Here is a 16737-nt window from a genome sequence, read left to right on the forward strand (position 1 = left end):
TAAAATGTTGGAATAAGTGAATTCTAGGAACTCAATTTGGTGGAATGGCCAGACAATACTTTGGGTTTATTAACACCTTTTTTTAAATGAACTGGAAAGAGAAGAGACGAAGGTGGTAGCTAGAGTGGAATGAGTCACATGAAGACCTATTTTTAGTGGGTGACATGGGTAACACTTAAGTGTCTTTAAAAGTCACACCAATTATGAAAGGTTGATATAACGGGAAAAGAGAATAATAGTGTAGGGCTTCTGAAATGATATGTTGTCTATTTGAAACCCAGGGTCCAAAGCTCTGGTAGAGAGATGTAATACTGATAAGATATTTCTGTTCTATCAGTTCTATTAGAATAGCAATGTATGAGAGGATGAGTTCTAAAAAATTCTCTTGAAGTGATACTCAATTATTTGTTTTCCTATAGTGCCTAATCTGTTGTTTTTATTACTTGAGTTCACTAGCTTTTTCATTTCTAGGAACTTATTTCCAGTTTATTCAGTGTCATATCTTGATGGGTCATTTCTACAGCTCATGAATACTGTATTTTTTTAATTATTGAGTTATAATGAATATCCCTTTATTTTTCTCTTGTCATTTAAAATTTTTAGTTTCACTTTTATTTCAGGGTTAGACTTCTTTTCTCCCTTTTTATCCTTGGTCCAGCCCTCTTTTTTTAAAGCCATTTATCTTTTTTTTTTTTTTTTTAAATTTTAGCCTTTATTATGTTGAGGTATGTTCTTCTATCCATTTCTTTTTTTTTTTTTTTTGCCAGTCCTGGGCTTGAGCTCAGGGCCTGAGCACTGTCCTTGGACTTTCTTAAGACTAGAGCTCTACCACTTGAGCCTTAGTACCATTTTTGGCTTTTTTCTATGTATGTGGTGCCGAGGAATCGAACCCGGGTCTTCATGCATGCTAGGCAAGCACTTTAACCACTAGGCCAAACTCCCGGCCCCATTTTTTTTTTTTAATATATATTGGAAAGCCACCATTATCACCATCACCCACCTATCCCAAGAACTTAGAGAAGAAATTAAGTAGATTTGTAATCAAGGGAAAGTGTTAACATTGAAGGAAGTTTGAACTTCTGTTACAGTCTTGCCTGTCTCATATGTTTGACTTTTAAAAGCTCATTTTAAGAACTCCATTGCTTCATTTACACATACACTAGATGTACGGAAGAACTGAGTACAAATCCAGAAACGTAGGTCCTTTTCTCAGCTTTCCTGGCTAACTGGTTTGTAACCTTGGCAAATCATTCTATTTTTCTGCACTTTGTCATTTAATGAAACAGGTTTAGACAGCTGTATTTGCACTCTGATTAATTATACAAATTTTGGAAATCAAATATGTAAGTATAACTATGTGTAACTTTTTTTTTGGGGGGGGGATGCAGATCTTACTGTATACCCCAGACTAACCTGGAACTCTTTATCCTCCTGTTTTCAGGGTGCTGAGTTTACAATGTGAACTATAACAACCTGTCATTAAGTAATAGTAGATTCTAAATGACAGAAAAATTATCCCCCTAATAGCCATTTGTATAAGTGCAAATTTGTTTTAGTTTTATTTATTTGTGTATTTATTGTCAATCCTGGGACTGGAACTCAGGGCCTGGGCACTGTCCCTGAGTTTCTTTTGCTCAAGGTTAGCACTCTATCCCTTCAGTTACAACCACTTCTGGTCTTAACTGTTTATGTGATACTGAGGGCTTCGTCCATGCTAGGCAAGTACTCTGTCACCAAGCCACATTCCCAAGCAAGCCCTTGTTTTAGTTTTAGGTGTTTCTCATTGCCATTAATAACCTTCTGATAGCTATCTGAGAATGTAAAATATAACTTACCATGGCTTAGGAATTAAGAATACTTTGAATAGCCTGTTAACCTCTACAGATGTTCTGTTAACAATATGCGTTTATTCACTGAACCTCAGCTGTGTCACATATTGCCTTATATTCTGTCATTTAATATTATTCCACAAGTCAGCTGACCCTCTGAGAGCAGATTCCATTCATTTATAAAAGCATTAGTGAACATTCGTAGACTATAAAGGTTATGTAGTACTAGTCTACTAGTCTTAGATTCCTTCCTATACCGTCAGCTAGTGCTTTTTCTTTTCCTCTTTCCCCAGGAACTTCATGTCTTTTACTATGCATTTTTCTCCTTATGGATTTCTTTTCAGCCTTTAGGTTTCATATCTCCTATGCAAGTCTACTCCAGATAATCTTCCCAAACTTTCCTAACTAAACCTATCTTAGTCCTCCATGGTCACCAGAATCCCCTCCAAATCAGATGCCTATTTAGCAACAATCTTGTGTTACCATCTTCTACCTTAAGTATCTGCTCAAAGTTGTCCTTCTCAGAAAGAAGTCAGATTTGCCATGGGAAGAATTCTGCTATGGATTTGTGTGTGTGTGTGTGTGTGTGTGTGTGTGTGTGTCTTAAGTATATAGAACCTGTAATGATTCTTTAAATTGTGTGTTCATAGTGAAATAGAATTATAATTGATTCCATTTTTAAAGGTATCTGTCCAAGTTGGAACACTCAATTATTTGGGGGCTAATATAGTACTTGGCAAATCTCAACAGCAAAATACACAGAACTTTTGAAATTTAGCTGAATAAAAATTCTGACTAGCTTAAACTAGATGACTAGATTCAAGTTCTGCTGTGATTATTAGATCATCTTTGCTGCTTAAAGGTAGTGGGTGGCCAGGCGCCATGGCTCACGCCTATAATCCTAGCTACTCAGGAGGCTGAGAGCTGAGGATTGCAGTTCAAAGCCAGCCTGGGCAGAAAAGTCCCTGAGACTCTTATCTCTAACCACCAGAAAATGAGTGTCACGGTGGCTCAATGGGTAGGGCAATAGCCTTTAGCTGAAGAGCTCAGAGACAGTGTACAGGCTCTGAATTCAAGCTCCACAATTAAAAAAAAAAAGTGGTAAACTCTTAAACTTTGTAGTAGCATTCACTGCTAAGTATTATTAATATGTCCATTGTGTAGATAAAGTAATTGAAGGATGCTAGATTAGGTAGTACCAAGTATCTAAGCTTAACATCTCTCCCATATGTACCCTATCTAAGGTGCTGGTGGCATACACCAGTTATCCTACTTACTCAAGACTAAGATCTGATATTCATAATTTGAAGCCAAATTAAACACAAAATGCCAAAAGTGGAGCTGTGGCTCAAATGGTAGAGCACTACTAGCCTTTGAGTAAAAAAAGCTCAGAGGTCAAGTTCTCAGTGCCAAGCCCCTGGGTCCTCTCACACAAAAAGAAAGTCAATAACATGACTTGACCTCACTGTGGCCCAATTGCTTCATTGATAAAATAAGAATAATAATAATGTCTTTTAGGATTGGTGTGGAGTTAATGCACATTTAGGACTTTAGAACTGTGCTTAACTAGTAGTAATCCCTCATAGATGTTAGATGTTATTACCAAGCCAGGAACCACCCTTTAATATTTCTGGTTGTTTAGATGTGGAATTGTGGGCTGTAAGTTGAATGTTAAGAGAATCCTAAGTATGTTTTAAATTTTTCTTAGTTTCCTTTTTTTTTTTTTCTACCAGTACTAGGACTTCAACTCAAGAATCTCATGCTCTTGCTTGGCTTTTTACTCATCCAAGATAAGTCTCTTAGATTTTGTTTGCCCAGATTGGCTTCAAACCTTGGTCTTCCATTCTAGCCTCCTGTGTAGCTAGGATAGCAGGGGTGAGCTGCCACCAACTAGAGTTTCCTTTTCTTTTGTTCCATAATTATCTTTCGACTTAGTGGAAGTAAATTTTGAAAGTGTTCAATTAACCTTAGATGAGGCAACACAGAGATTAGATCTGAAAGTTTCTTTCTTGTACTGCCTCCAGGTCCAGGAAAGTATTTGAAGGTACAACTGAGTCCTTTTTTGGACCTTTTTCTGCAACTGTGTTCTTTTTTGCTTCAAATAGCTGACAACTATTGTTGCTATGTTACTCTACTGTAGGTGGTAAGGACACACAAAATAACACATAAGTCTCTACCCTTATAGAGTTTGTAATCACTGTTCTGTAGTTAGCGCATATCTTCGTTTTTGCATTTAACCAAATATGTGTATAGAATCATTTTGCTGCATTGTTCAGTATGTATGTTTATAAGTAGATTTTTACAGATCATACACACTTCAGTAGAGTTGATCACCTAGGCATCCACCATTTGTAACATTGCTCAGTTATATGATTAAAAGTAGAATTGCTGAGTTGTTGCTTATGTGCATCTTTAAGTATATCATGTAGCATCCATGTAGTAGAATGCTTGCCTAACATGCATGAGGCCCTGGATTCCATCACAGCCCTTAAGATGATGATGATGATGATGATGATGATGATGATGCCAGGAACATGATAATCAAGCATGTCTGATACAAGATTTTGATATAAGGAAAGTCAAAGCCAGTGTCAAGGAAGAAATATTACTATGACTGGCTCCTCCCTCTGGCAAACAACAACAATAAAAATAGTGTAATGATCTTTTTTTTTTTTTTTTTGGCCAGTCCTGGGGCTTGAACCCAGGGCCTGAGCTCTGTCCTTGGGCTTTCTCAAGGCTAGAGCTTTACCACTTGAACCACAGTACCACTCCTGGCTTTTTTTCTATGTATGTGGTACCAAGGAATTGAACCTGGGTATTCATGCATGCTAGATAAACACTAGGCCAAACTCCCGACCCCTGATCATCTTTTAAATTGAATATCTGTAATGTGTTAGACATTGTATTAATGCTCAGAAGAACCTTTTATGAGATGGAGAGAGAATTTTAAAACATGTAATATGGTCACATTGTTAGTAGAGTTAGAATTTAGACTCACATTGGTCTAACTTTATAATTACGTTCTCTAGTATATTAGTTATTAGGAAATTCTTAGAGGAGCAATGGGTTTTGCTTCCTGCTGTTTTGTTGGCTTAAGTGTTTTTGAATTTTACTCACCTGTTTTTTGTTGTATGGTGACAGTTTTTCATTAAATAATAGAATTTTTTTTTTCTTTTTGTAAACCTTATTTCTACTCTGTAATAATGCTCTTATAACCTAAGGTAAAATTTGAAGTCAGTGCTTCATATTTGCTCTACAAATCAGATATATGCTCTCAAACTTTTGCTTTATTTTTCAGAAAGGGCCTCGTGTGCTTTGTTTTGGCTGGCTCTGAACCACTATCCTTATGCTTCCTATGTAAACAATGATTTAGAGTGAAGCAAATTGAATTTAAGTTCTGATTCCTTAAAATTAGATGAATGAACTTAGTTAACTTCTTTAATCTTGGCTAAAGTTCTTTATGAGTTGTAGTTAATATTACTATTCACCTTGGAGGGTTGTTTAAATTAAATGAGGTAAAATTGTAAAACATCAAGATAATTTAAAATTCTTACTAAACAAAACATTTTCTGTTAACAAGATGTCATCCTTACATTGTCCTATCTCAAGTCAAAACACTTACCCCTTTACACTAATACATATGTATCAGAAAAATAGTCTGATAAATATACAAAAGATGAGTGATTGCTACTCTTTGTTATTTACCTTCCCTTAAAAGAATGTTAATGGGGCAGAAGAGTAGGTAGAATTGCCTTATCCATTCCAACAGTCACATTCTTTTGTTAATGTGTATCAATTTGGTTAGTAGGGAGAAAAGGTTGCTGGGAAAAGTATGATGATTTTATTTTCTTCCTACTTTTCTGTCTGAGTTTAGCATTAGAAACATCATGAATCCCAGAACTACATACTAAGTATATTTCCTACCATTATCCTCTACTATACATCTCCTCTACCTCCATTCCCTGTTCATCTCCATTCTTCATTCGACTTCATCTTAGATTGCTTTGAGTTTGTCATTCATCCGATTAAGTGGACCCTAAGTGTGTACGTTCCTAAGCTATTCAAGTAAGGGCCAACCTAGACTCTGATCAATGATGTGTATGTCCTGGTTAGGTACCTTTCAGACCAAGGGATATACTGTTAAACAGTGGGAAAGACTAAGATTCCTTGTTTCTAAGTTTGCCATCAAGACACCTCTCTTCATCTCCTTTGTGTTTATATTTAATGGTCATAGAGACTACTAATGGTACATGTTATTTCTATTAGCATAATATCAGTAAATTTTGTTGTATGTGTAAGATTTGTACATATAATTGCTTACAAGTTTAAATTTTAGGGCTAGACAATTGATAATAATTTAGTAACTTACTGGCGTAATCAAAACCTGAAAAATCTCACGGAAGCATTAGACTTTGACCTAGACAAAGGATAGGTATGTTTTTCTGTGAGTAGAAGTGGCTTCCCGTTAAGTGGCTTCCTATTGCAGAGGCAATGTACCATAACATAGTTCTGAGATGGCACATGTTCAGTGCTTGGCCTGACCTACGCAGATTGATGACCACTGCTAGATCCACCTCGAGTAGTCTGCCTTCGTAGCAGGTTCACTCTTCGTACTGATGGCTTTCTCTGCCTAATATCCATTCTGAGTTGTGCTTGATCAAAGACTCTTCCACCAGTTCTTGTTAATTTCCAGATACCAAATTCAACGATGCAATTGAGTATCTGCTTATTACAAGAGATGTTTGTATCTAAAGGTTTTCTTTTATCTCATTGGCTCTTAAATAAGATTGTTGGATGTGTATTTTGTTGCAAAGATAGCTGTTGACTTTCTTGTTTCTCTTCCTTTGCAGACCTAGAGGATCAAGACATAATGGGAGCATTTTTAGACAAGCCAAAGATGGAAAAGCATAATGCCCAGGGGCAGGGTAATGGGTTGCGATATGGGCTAAGCAGCATGCAAGGTTGGCGAGTTGAAATGGAGGATGCACATACAGCTGTAATCGGTTTGCCAAGTGGACTTGAAACATGGTCATTCTTTGCTGTTTATGATGGGCATGCTGGTTCTCAGGTTGCCAAATACTGCTGTGAGCATTTGTTAGATCACATCACCAATAACCAGGATTTTAAAGGGTCTGCAGGAGCACCTTCTGTGGAAAATGTAAAGAATGGAATCAGAACAGGTTTTCTGGAGATTGATGAACACATGAGAGTTATGTCAGAGAAGAAACACGGTGCAGATAGAAGTGGGTCAACAGCTGTGGGTGTCTTAATTTCTCCCCAACACACTTATTTCATTAACTGTGGAGACTCAAGAGGTTTACTTTGTAGAAACAGGAAAGTTCACTTCTTCACACAAGATCACAAACCAAGTAATCCGCTGGAAAAAGAACGAATTCAGAATGCAGGTGGCTCTGTCATGATTCAACGTGTGAATGGCTCTCTAGCTGTATCAAGGGCCCTTGGGGATTTTGATTACAAATGCGTCCATGGAAAAGGTCCTACAGAGCAGCTTGTCTCGCCAGAGCCTGAAGTTCATGATATCGAAAGATCTGAAGAAGATGATCAGTTCATTATTCTTGCATGTGATGGTATCTGGGATGTTATGGGGAATGAAGAGCTCTGTGATTTTGTAAGATCCAGACTTGAAGTCACTGACGATCTTGAGAAAGTTTGCAATGAAGTAGTCGACACCTGTTTGTATAAGGTAGCTAGACTTCTTTAAAAATAATGATTATGTCATGCTGTGATTGCAAATTTAATCATCTTAGAGTCTATAGTGCTTTAAAGTAAGATTTTACAAAATGGTGAAAAGATAGGTATACTTTTCAGAACTATCTAGTTACCGATATAAATTTAAAAGTCTATTTAAGTCTACTTAATCTTGTTAACATGGAGGATTATCAAAGATTAAAGAAGGAAATGATTGCATGTTTTAGAAAAATGGGTGGGGAAGCTTGGCCTCAGTAGTTGTAAGTGAAGAGAATTTTGGGGTGTGGGTGTTTTTATTGTGTGTACATTTATGGAAGTATTTTGTACCTATGATATGTTGATTGTAGCACCAATTAAGTGATTATTTGGTGTGATGTAATAGGAATAGCTTTAGATTTGGAGTCAGAAGAACTTGATAAGACTTTCAGGTAAGTTACTTAAACTTTCTTAAGTATCTGTTTCTTTAGTTTAAAAAAAAAATTACAGAGCTGGAAGTTTGGCCGAGTGGTAGAGTGTTTGCCTAGCATACCCGAAGATCCGGGTTCAATTCCTAGATACTACCTACATAGAAAAGCCAGAAGTGTTGCTGTGGTAAGGACAATGCTCAGGCCCTGAATTCAAGCCCCAGGCCAAAAAAAATTATCCTATTTTATTGGATTGTTGGGAGGATCAAATGGGATCATGTATCTAGATAAGCCCCTTTATTTTACAGATGAGGAAGCTGAAGCCAGAGAAGGAAGTGTCAAACAGACCTGGCATCAAGGCTTACCTCTATTATTTTTGTACTCTCTAATATTAAATTGTCTAGTCCCTTTGTAGGACTTGAAGATTTACAATAATGATGTTTTATGTATATATGTATATCTTTTTGTTTTTTTGTGTTGTTGTTGTTGGTTGTGGGACTGAACTCTGGGCCTGGGCGTTGTCCCTGAACTTTTTAGCTCAAGGGTACCACCTATCCCTTGAGCTACAGAGCCACTTCTGATTTTGTAGCTGTTAATTGGAGATAAGAGTCTCAGGTTCTCTTTAGTGCCTGGGCTGGCTTTGAACCATGATCCTCAGATCTCAGCTTCCTGAGTAGCTAGGATTATAGATGTGAGCCACCACACCTGGCTATATATCTTAAACTAGTGATCTTATACTACATATATAGGTATAGAGATATATAGATGTTTATATAGGTACATGATTTATATTTACATATAGAGATATAAAGATATAGTATTTAGAGAAAGAAAAACCTAGACTTGTTTATAATATACTCAATATGTGTTTTCCCTAGAGAAGTTACAGTTAGTGTCTGTGGACATTATACAACTTTAGCAAAGTCAACACAATTTTTTGTAGCTCTATACACAAGCCATCTCAACTTAAAATTTTAACTGAAGTCTTGACTTTATATATCTTTTTTTTTTTTTTTTTTTTTTTTTTTTGCCAGTCCTGGGCTTGAGCTCAGGGCCTGAGTACTGTCCTTGGGTTTTCTCAAGGCTAGAGCTCTACCACTTGAGCCTCAGCACCACATCCGGCTTTTTTCTATGTATGTGGTACCGAGGAATCGAACCCGGGTCTTCATGCATGCTAGGCAAGCACTTTAACCACTAGGCCAAACTCCCGGCCTTGACTTTATATATCTTATAAATAAAATAAATCTTATAAATCTTGTCCTCCAACAACACATATTTCTCCTTACAAAGCAAATGGAACAACACTATAGTTTATTGTGGTTTTAAGCGTCATATGTCAAATCCTAGTTGTAAAGAATACAACTAGCTAGCACTTGCTGTGTTATATGGCTTACATTACATTACATACTGTTTAAACTTAAGTAGGCCACTGATAAATATTTAGAAGTAGTTTATCTTGTGAAATTTTTAATGATTGCTAGTGTGGCTATAACTTGCACTGTCTGTTCTTTGTCTCCATTCATTTTATACACAACACTTTTTTCTACAAGTATAGCTATAATTGGCATAACTTTCAAAGATGCTTGAAGCTTAGAAAATCATAAAGAACCCAAAATGTTTTCTCAATTTTCTTTTCCCAGGGAAGTCGAGACAACATGAGTGTGATTTTGATCTGTTTCCCAAATGCACCCAAAGTATCGCCAGAAGCTGTGAAGAAGGAGGCGGAGTTGGACAAATACCTGGAATGCAGAGTAGAAGGTGGATCATTTAACAAAAAATAAGTAGCTTTTATTAAAGAAAAACCTTCAACACAAACATTACCATTTTAGCTTTATTTTTTTAGCTCTTTACATGCCATTAACTTGTAGTATTTAGTATGCAGGAGTTGGAAAGGCATTTTGATGTGTATGTGCAGTCCTATCACAGTTACATTAGAAGTAACTAGTGTGTCCTTGTACATTATATTCAGGATACTTTTGTTTTAAAAGGCTAAAATGTGGGCTGTATAATTATGATGACTTCACTAGCATGAGTAATTTTTTGCCAGGAAAATCTGATTTGTGCTTTGTTTCATTATACCATCTCTCTATGAAAAGCTGCATATATTAAGTTAAAATCTCTGGAGGTTTTTGGTTTAGTTATTCATTTTTGGTAACTTGAAGGTCACAACTTGGTTATTATTAACTTCGATGCACCACAAATTTTAAAACTCGTTTTTAACTCTTCCTCAGCTTGCTTTCTTAGGCCATAATTATCTCACCTAAACAGATATACCTGAATAGATAACATAATCGTTCTCTATATTACAGAAATGTAACTTCTAGATTCAATCAAGAAATAAGTTGGAAACTCCCAACAGTGTATTTCCTGTACATATACAGATTACTTTGGAACAAACAGAAAAGCATTTATCTCTCTCCAATGTAATGCCTTCCAATATTTGAAAAATCTTAAATTATTTTTTTGGTGGTAGTGGTGGTGATGGGCTCCCTGTGCTGAGATTTGAATCCAAACCCTCATACTCTACACTCTACTGCTTCACCACTGAACTACTATCCATTCCCAATAAATTATCTTTGATACAGATACTATTCGTTTTAAACATTGTCTATCCAGAGCATTTCAGTTTACTGTATGTTTGGTAGAATATAGATTATGCATTTCCAACTTTACATTAGTTTTATAGAAAATGCATTTGGGGCTCCTAACGTCATTCACTTGCATTAAAGCCTTCTAGTAGCATGCAAGCATTGACATATACCCTAGTGCATCCTACCGTGTCTGCTTAAAATATGTACCTTAATTCCATTTCTTCCTTTTTTATTTTTGACTAATCATGATCAGTTTGATACTAGAATCATGTTTTTTTTTAATTTTCAGTAATGTCTACAGCTACTACTGTTTTGTTACTATTACCTTCCCCTACTTGACAGTAATACATTTAATATGTATTTGTATTATTCAGTATTTTGTTCATATGTACCTCAGTATTTGCCATTTTTACATTTTAAGATAATCATTTCAATATCAGTTATTTATAAATAATATATTAAAATTAAAAAGTAATTTGAATGCTACAAAGCCATTGACTTAAACTGCTGATTAGTAGGAAAATAAGAAACTGTAAGAATAGTATGTATAAGAAGGAGTAAGCTGATCCTGTTTTGGCACTTTAACTTGGGCACATATTAGTATTTTTATTATTAAATGGGATCCAATTTTAGAAACTAATTGCTACATTTCTTTGTGTACTCTTACTTTTGGTGGAATTATAAAATATTCACTTTATATAATTTTGTTAATACTATTTTTTATATTACTTTCAAGCAAAAATTGCTACCTTGCCAGAGTTTACATAATAGTCTATTTTTGATATGTTGAAATGTTATATTGTACCATTCAGTTAGAGATTTTGTCAAAAATTAAAGATGGTATTCTTAGATTTAATGAGTCTGCAGCCAGAGAAAAAGAATACATTAATTAAAATTGCGTCTATTTAAGGACACAAAAAGAATGTAATTGTTTGCATTGTGAAACATGTTGTATATATATCTTCAACGAGGAAATACCGCAGTTTCTAAAACAGGCATCAAATACCTTTTCTCTCTTTAAACATATGCTTTGACTAAATTGCTGTGACCTACTAAATATCATTTTAGTTGCTTCCAATGTTTTTGGCTTCTCTGTTCACCACATAGAGAAGGGAAAAGCTTTTCAGTCTCTTTTTTTTTAATGTTGTCTTTGCTCTTTCTAAGTACTTGACTTGGAGAGTGAAAAGACTAAGCTCATTATTTAACCAGATTGCTATTAAGCTTGTGGGACTTCTAGGCCAATCTAAGATTATTCTTATGTGTATATGTTTTTAAAATCTTTGCTACTGACTTCCTGAGCTCTACAGTTGCTAATTTGGAGAAAATTGGTAGAATCCCTCAAATATGATGCACAAGAGTGAGAAGAAGCAGAGTGTGTTTTGGTATATGTGCATGTGAGATATGGATAATTCTATACCTTATATTCTTTATAAAACCACTGAGTCTTTTCATGGTCTAATTAAAATGCGTAAGACAGGGGCCAGGAGTTTGGCCTACTGGTAGAGTGCTTGGCTAGCATGCACAAAGACCCGGGTTCAATTCCTTGGTACCATATACATAGAAAAAAGCCAGAAGTGGTGCTGAGGCTCAAGTGGTAGGGTTCTAGGCTTGAGAAAGTCCAAGGACAGTGCTCAGGGCCTGAGCTCAAACTCAGGACTGGGGGGAAAATAATACATGCTATATTACTATAATGTGACATTTATCATATTATAGTTATAAATTGTATTAATAAACATAATTTTTTAAATGTGCAAGAGCAATGAAAGGAATATTTACTAAATTTCATTTCTTTTTTCTTTTTTAAGAACAGATGCAAGGATAGTATAGTATTAATATTCAGGTAGTTTAAATGGATTGTCCCACATGGAATAGAATGTAGTAAACATTTTTAAAGTCTTAATTATTTTTTAAAAGAATTTGGGCTCCTGTAATTTTCTTCACAGTTCAAATATCTTATATTTTAACAAAGATGCAATATACATGGAATAATTATATTATTCAAAATAATGTTAGACCTGAAACCATCATTGGTTGAATTTTTGAGCAGTGTTCATTTCTATTGTATCTAGTTATTTATCAATTGTATTGGCTTAGTAGAGACTGTATGTTAAGTTTGTTACAGTTTTAGATTGTGGAATTGTGTAGTTGAGGTAAAAATCAAATCCCTTTATTTTTGTATAGCAGATTTCCAGCATTAGAACCATGTGTAGCATATGCTAGATGTTGAAGAATAAACAATAAAGGAACTTGGCAAACCAAATCTGAGATCCTTGCTTTTTGTTCAGATTTAAGACTGTTTTTTTAAAAAATAATTATAACAAAATAAATAAGGCAAAAATAAAACAGGTAAAATGTAGCCTTTATCCTCAAAGGACAACTAGAGCCATTTAAAGAAATTTTATGGGTAGCAATGTTTATCTTTTAATTTTATGCCTTTAATGATGAATTAATAGCTGAGGTTTGACCAAAGGTTGAAAGACTTCATATACATTATTATTTTCAAAGGTATTTACAAGTTGGAGACTAGCATGATAATTTCTTGCCCAATGAAAGAAGAAAATACCATTTCTTAATATAAACCTTAAAAAGCAAAAATGGAACAAAACTTGATTAAATAATTTGCAAGTGCCTTTCCTTAAATTTGCATGTAGACTAAGTGTGCTAAAATTCGAAGTATAAACTTGTTACATTGTTAAGTTACATAGTACAAGTAACAATTCACAGCTACATGGTAATGCAGATCATATCACTATATTTAATAACTGTTTTGAAAATAATTTTACATGTACTTGTATGGTTTATCAAATCTTTCTTAAACGTTTTGCCTTGAAATTTAGACCTCTCCCCTTCAAGTCTTTGCTCAGTGGTCAATTAAGAAAATGGTGTTATATATCTAAATACTGCCTAAAGATATTACAGAGAAAATTTGAGATAGAGTGATTTCAAATTTGTAACCTAATTTTTTAAGTATCATTTTGCAAATATAAATTAAATGTATGTAAAAATGATCTGTGTTTAGTATACAACTAATAAAATCCTTTACACTTAAAGTTTTTTTTCAAGTCCTGAATTTTTTAATCTGTGCAATATATTTTACAGGACAAAATTCAGGAAACATGTCCAACCTAAAGAGAGAAATCGATCTTAAAAGTAACTAGTTCACATTTTAAGAAAGGCTACTTCTTTCATGTATACATACCTCTGATATATAATTTATAGATTTAGCATGAATTTTTTTGCTTTCTGCATTTTTATCTGGATTGTTTTAATTCATTGAAGTTAGCCTTTTGTATCTTTATTCTGTATCCTATTTTCTTAAATTTTCAAAGGTCGATCTGATTTTTTAATGATACCGATTAGGAAAATGTTAGTACTAAATGCCATCTTTAAAAACTTAAGTTATCTTTGTTTCAGTTTTTTTTTAATTAAATTTGGATAACACTTACAAAAAAAGTACTTCTGATTCCCAGAAATCATAAAGAAGCAGGGGGAAGGCGTCCCCGACTTAGTCCATGTGATGCGCACGTTAGCAAGTGAGAACATCCCCAGCCTCCCACCGGGGGGTGAACTGGCAAGCAAGTAAGTTCCATTCTGTACTCTCAGAGTTCATGTCAGTAGATGGACATGTAAAGTGTCCAGGGATGAAATGTTTATGTGCCTAACTTCTAAAGGGGTGCATTTATCTGGGCTTTCAAAAGACTTCATCTGTGATATCAGTAATTTTTTAACTATATTACACACATCTAAATGTTAATAATAATAATAGCATACTCTCAATAATTAAGACCTGCAAACTTCTCTTTTTTTCCACATGGGCTATGTTTCTACGTTTCTGACTTTCCCAGTGGTTTGGGTTGTTGATTACTGGTTAGTTGGTTTAGGGAATCAAGAAAAATGGGAAGATGTATTTCTTTTTTCCTTTTACTGAAGTTAATAGAACTGGACTAATTTGTGATATATTACATTTATATCTGTACTTAATATCAATTGGAGTGTTTGATCAGTTTTCTAAGTCAACCCTTAAAGCATATTTTTACCTCAACTAGCTAGATACTTGAATTACAAAATACATTGCTGCTTGGCTCCTGTGGCTCACATTTGTAATCTTAGCCATTCGAAAGGCTGAGATCTGAGAATCTCAGTTCAAAGTCAGTCAGCCCAGGTTGACTCATAAGACTCTTACCTCCCATTAACCTCCAAAAAGCTGGAAGTAGAATTGTGGCTCAAGTGATAGAGCACTAGCCTCGAGCAAAAAAGCTTGGGACCAGCACCCAGGTCATGAGTTCAAGCTCCAAGACTGGCACTCACACACAAAAAAACTAACTAAAAAAAAAATTGCTGCTTATTTCCTTCATTCTCAATTGTAGCCATATTTTTTGTGGTTATTTCAGTAAAAGTCATAGTTAAGTTCCACTTGAAGCTTTTTTGGCAATGTCCTCCACATAACCATCTATGATACACAAGTCTACAATTGTTTAAATCTACATTGGAAGTTGGGAGGCTATAAGTTCTGTAGACTTATTTAGCCATGTTGAAAAGATTGAAGCCAGGGTATTGCTCTTAGTTGACAAAAGCTCTACCATGGAGATGGAAAATACTGGCTTTTTATTTTGTTCATCAGAGTTTGACCATGTAACATAAGCTGGCCCCAGACATTGTCTTCAGTCTCACTCTAACCCGCCCAACTAGATTTATAAATAAAATATTATTGAAAAGATAATTCCACCTAGCACCAATGGCTCATGCCTATAATCCTAGCTTCTCAGAAGGCTGATTGCCGAGGACGGAGGTTGAACGCTAGTCTGATTCAAGACAGTTCTCAAAGAGGAACTATGGCTCAAGTGGTAGACCATCAGCCTTGAGTAAAAAAGCTAAGGAACAGCATTCATGCCTTGAGTTCAAGCCCCAGTACCAACACCAAAAGTAAATCAGTAAGATGGAAATATTTAAAATTTCAGTTTTTGAGATTTATAAAGAAAATTAGGGATAGGATTGGGTGTGGTGGAAGTGAGAGATTGCTTAGATCTTGATTTCAATCATATGTACCAGAAGGCAAGAACAGAAGGAGGGAAGGAAACAATAATACAAATATGAATGATTTTACTACAACAAATGTGAACTTCTATTTTAAAACTGTGAACCAATATTTACCTAGTATATCTTAAGATTGCTATTTCAAATAAGTATATAGACTATTATTTTGCTTTTATTTGTAACCTTGACTTTGAAGTTTTTAGTTATTGAGCAGTGTTGTACTTTCTGAGGAATTAATTTTCTGCATTTTTTAAAAATTTAGGCGGAATGTAATTGAAGCCGTTTACAATAGATTGAATCCTTACAAAAATGATGACACCGTGAGTAGCATTTTAGTTCCCTCTGCTTTCCCCTCCCTCTGTTCTATATGCCTAGCCTTCCTTTGTGATCGCAGAGCTGTTCACTGTTCCCATTCTCTCACGTGCAACTGTGATTGCCCTGATCCCTGCCTACACCACAGTCATAGTGAGAGAGAGGGAGGGAGGGGGAGAGAGAGAAAAACAGAAAGAAGTCTGATAAAGTTTTTGTGGGGTCCTTTAAGCTTCTACTATCAGCTTCAGAAAACCTACCCCACTAAATATATTTTTTATAGTTGAGAAGATCTCTACTAAGACTCAAATTCTGAGCTTTGTAAAGAACTACAACAGAATTTCAGAGTATTATCTCCACCAAATAGTTTCTATGACTAGAAATATATGTTAAGAATCCTGAAGTAAGCCAGGCATTGGTGGCTCACACCTGTAATTGGAGCTGCTCAGGAGGCTGAGATGATGAGGGTCACAATTTGAAGCCATCCCAAACAGGAAAGTTCATGAGACTCTTATCTCCACTTAATTTAATCACAGGAAAAGCTGAAAGTGGCACTGTGGCTGAAGTGGTAGGAGTAGATGCTGTGAGCAAAAAAAGCTCAGGGACAGTGCCCAGGCCCTGAGTTCCAGCCCCCTACCCCTGCCCTCCAGAAAGAGATCAGAGTTCTCTTTCTGTACGTGTTAAAATATCATATTAACTTTTCTCCTGCAGTTCTGTTGTAGTGTGATGTTTATAGAGATGTGATCATTTGGCCAGCTCAGGGGTGTAATCCTAGCTACTCTCAGGAGGCTGAGATCTGAGGATCGCGGTTCAAAGCCAACCCAGGCACCATAGACTGTGAGACTCTTATCTCCAATTAAC

The 16737-nt window shown here is 35.3% G+C and overlaps 1 protein-coding gene across 3 annotated transcripts in view; it reads left to right on the plus strand.

Moving 5' to 3' along the window:
- Ppm1a (protein phosphatase, Mg2+/Mn2+ dependent 1A) overlaps positions 1 to 16737 on the plus strand; it is a 44610-nt gene that overhangs the window by 20810 nt on the left and 7063 nt on the right. For all 3 annotated transcript variants that reach the window (XM_090344226.1, XM_090344227.1, XM_090344229.1), the window contains 4 exons: positions 6680 to 7533; positions 9583 to 9700; positions 14004 to 14112; positions 15830 to 15887. In XM_090344226.1, the coding sequence (XP_090200352.1) occupies positions 6680 to 7533; positions 9583 to 9700; positions 14004 to 14112; positions 15830 to 15887 (1139 nt within the window). The remainder of the gene's footprint in view (positions 1 to 6679; positions 7534 to 9582; positions 9701 to 14003; positions 14113 to 15829; positions 15888 to 16737) is intronic.

The sequence above is a fragment of the Megascapheus bottae genome, chromosome 14, assembly GCF_031878675.1.
Source record: "Megascapheus bottae isolate mThoBot1 chromosome 14, mThoBot2.hap1, whole genome shotgun sequence".
NCBI classification, from domain to species: domain Eukaryota; kingdom Metazoa; phylum Chordata; class Mammalia; order Rodentia; family Geomyidae; genus Megascapheus; species Megascapheus bottae.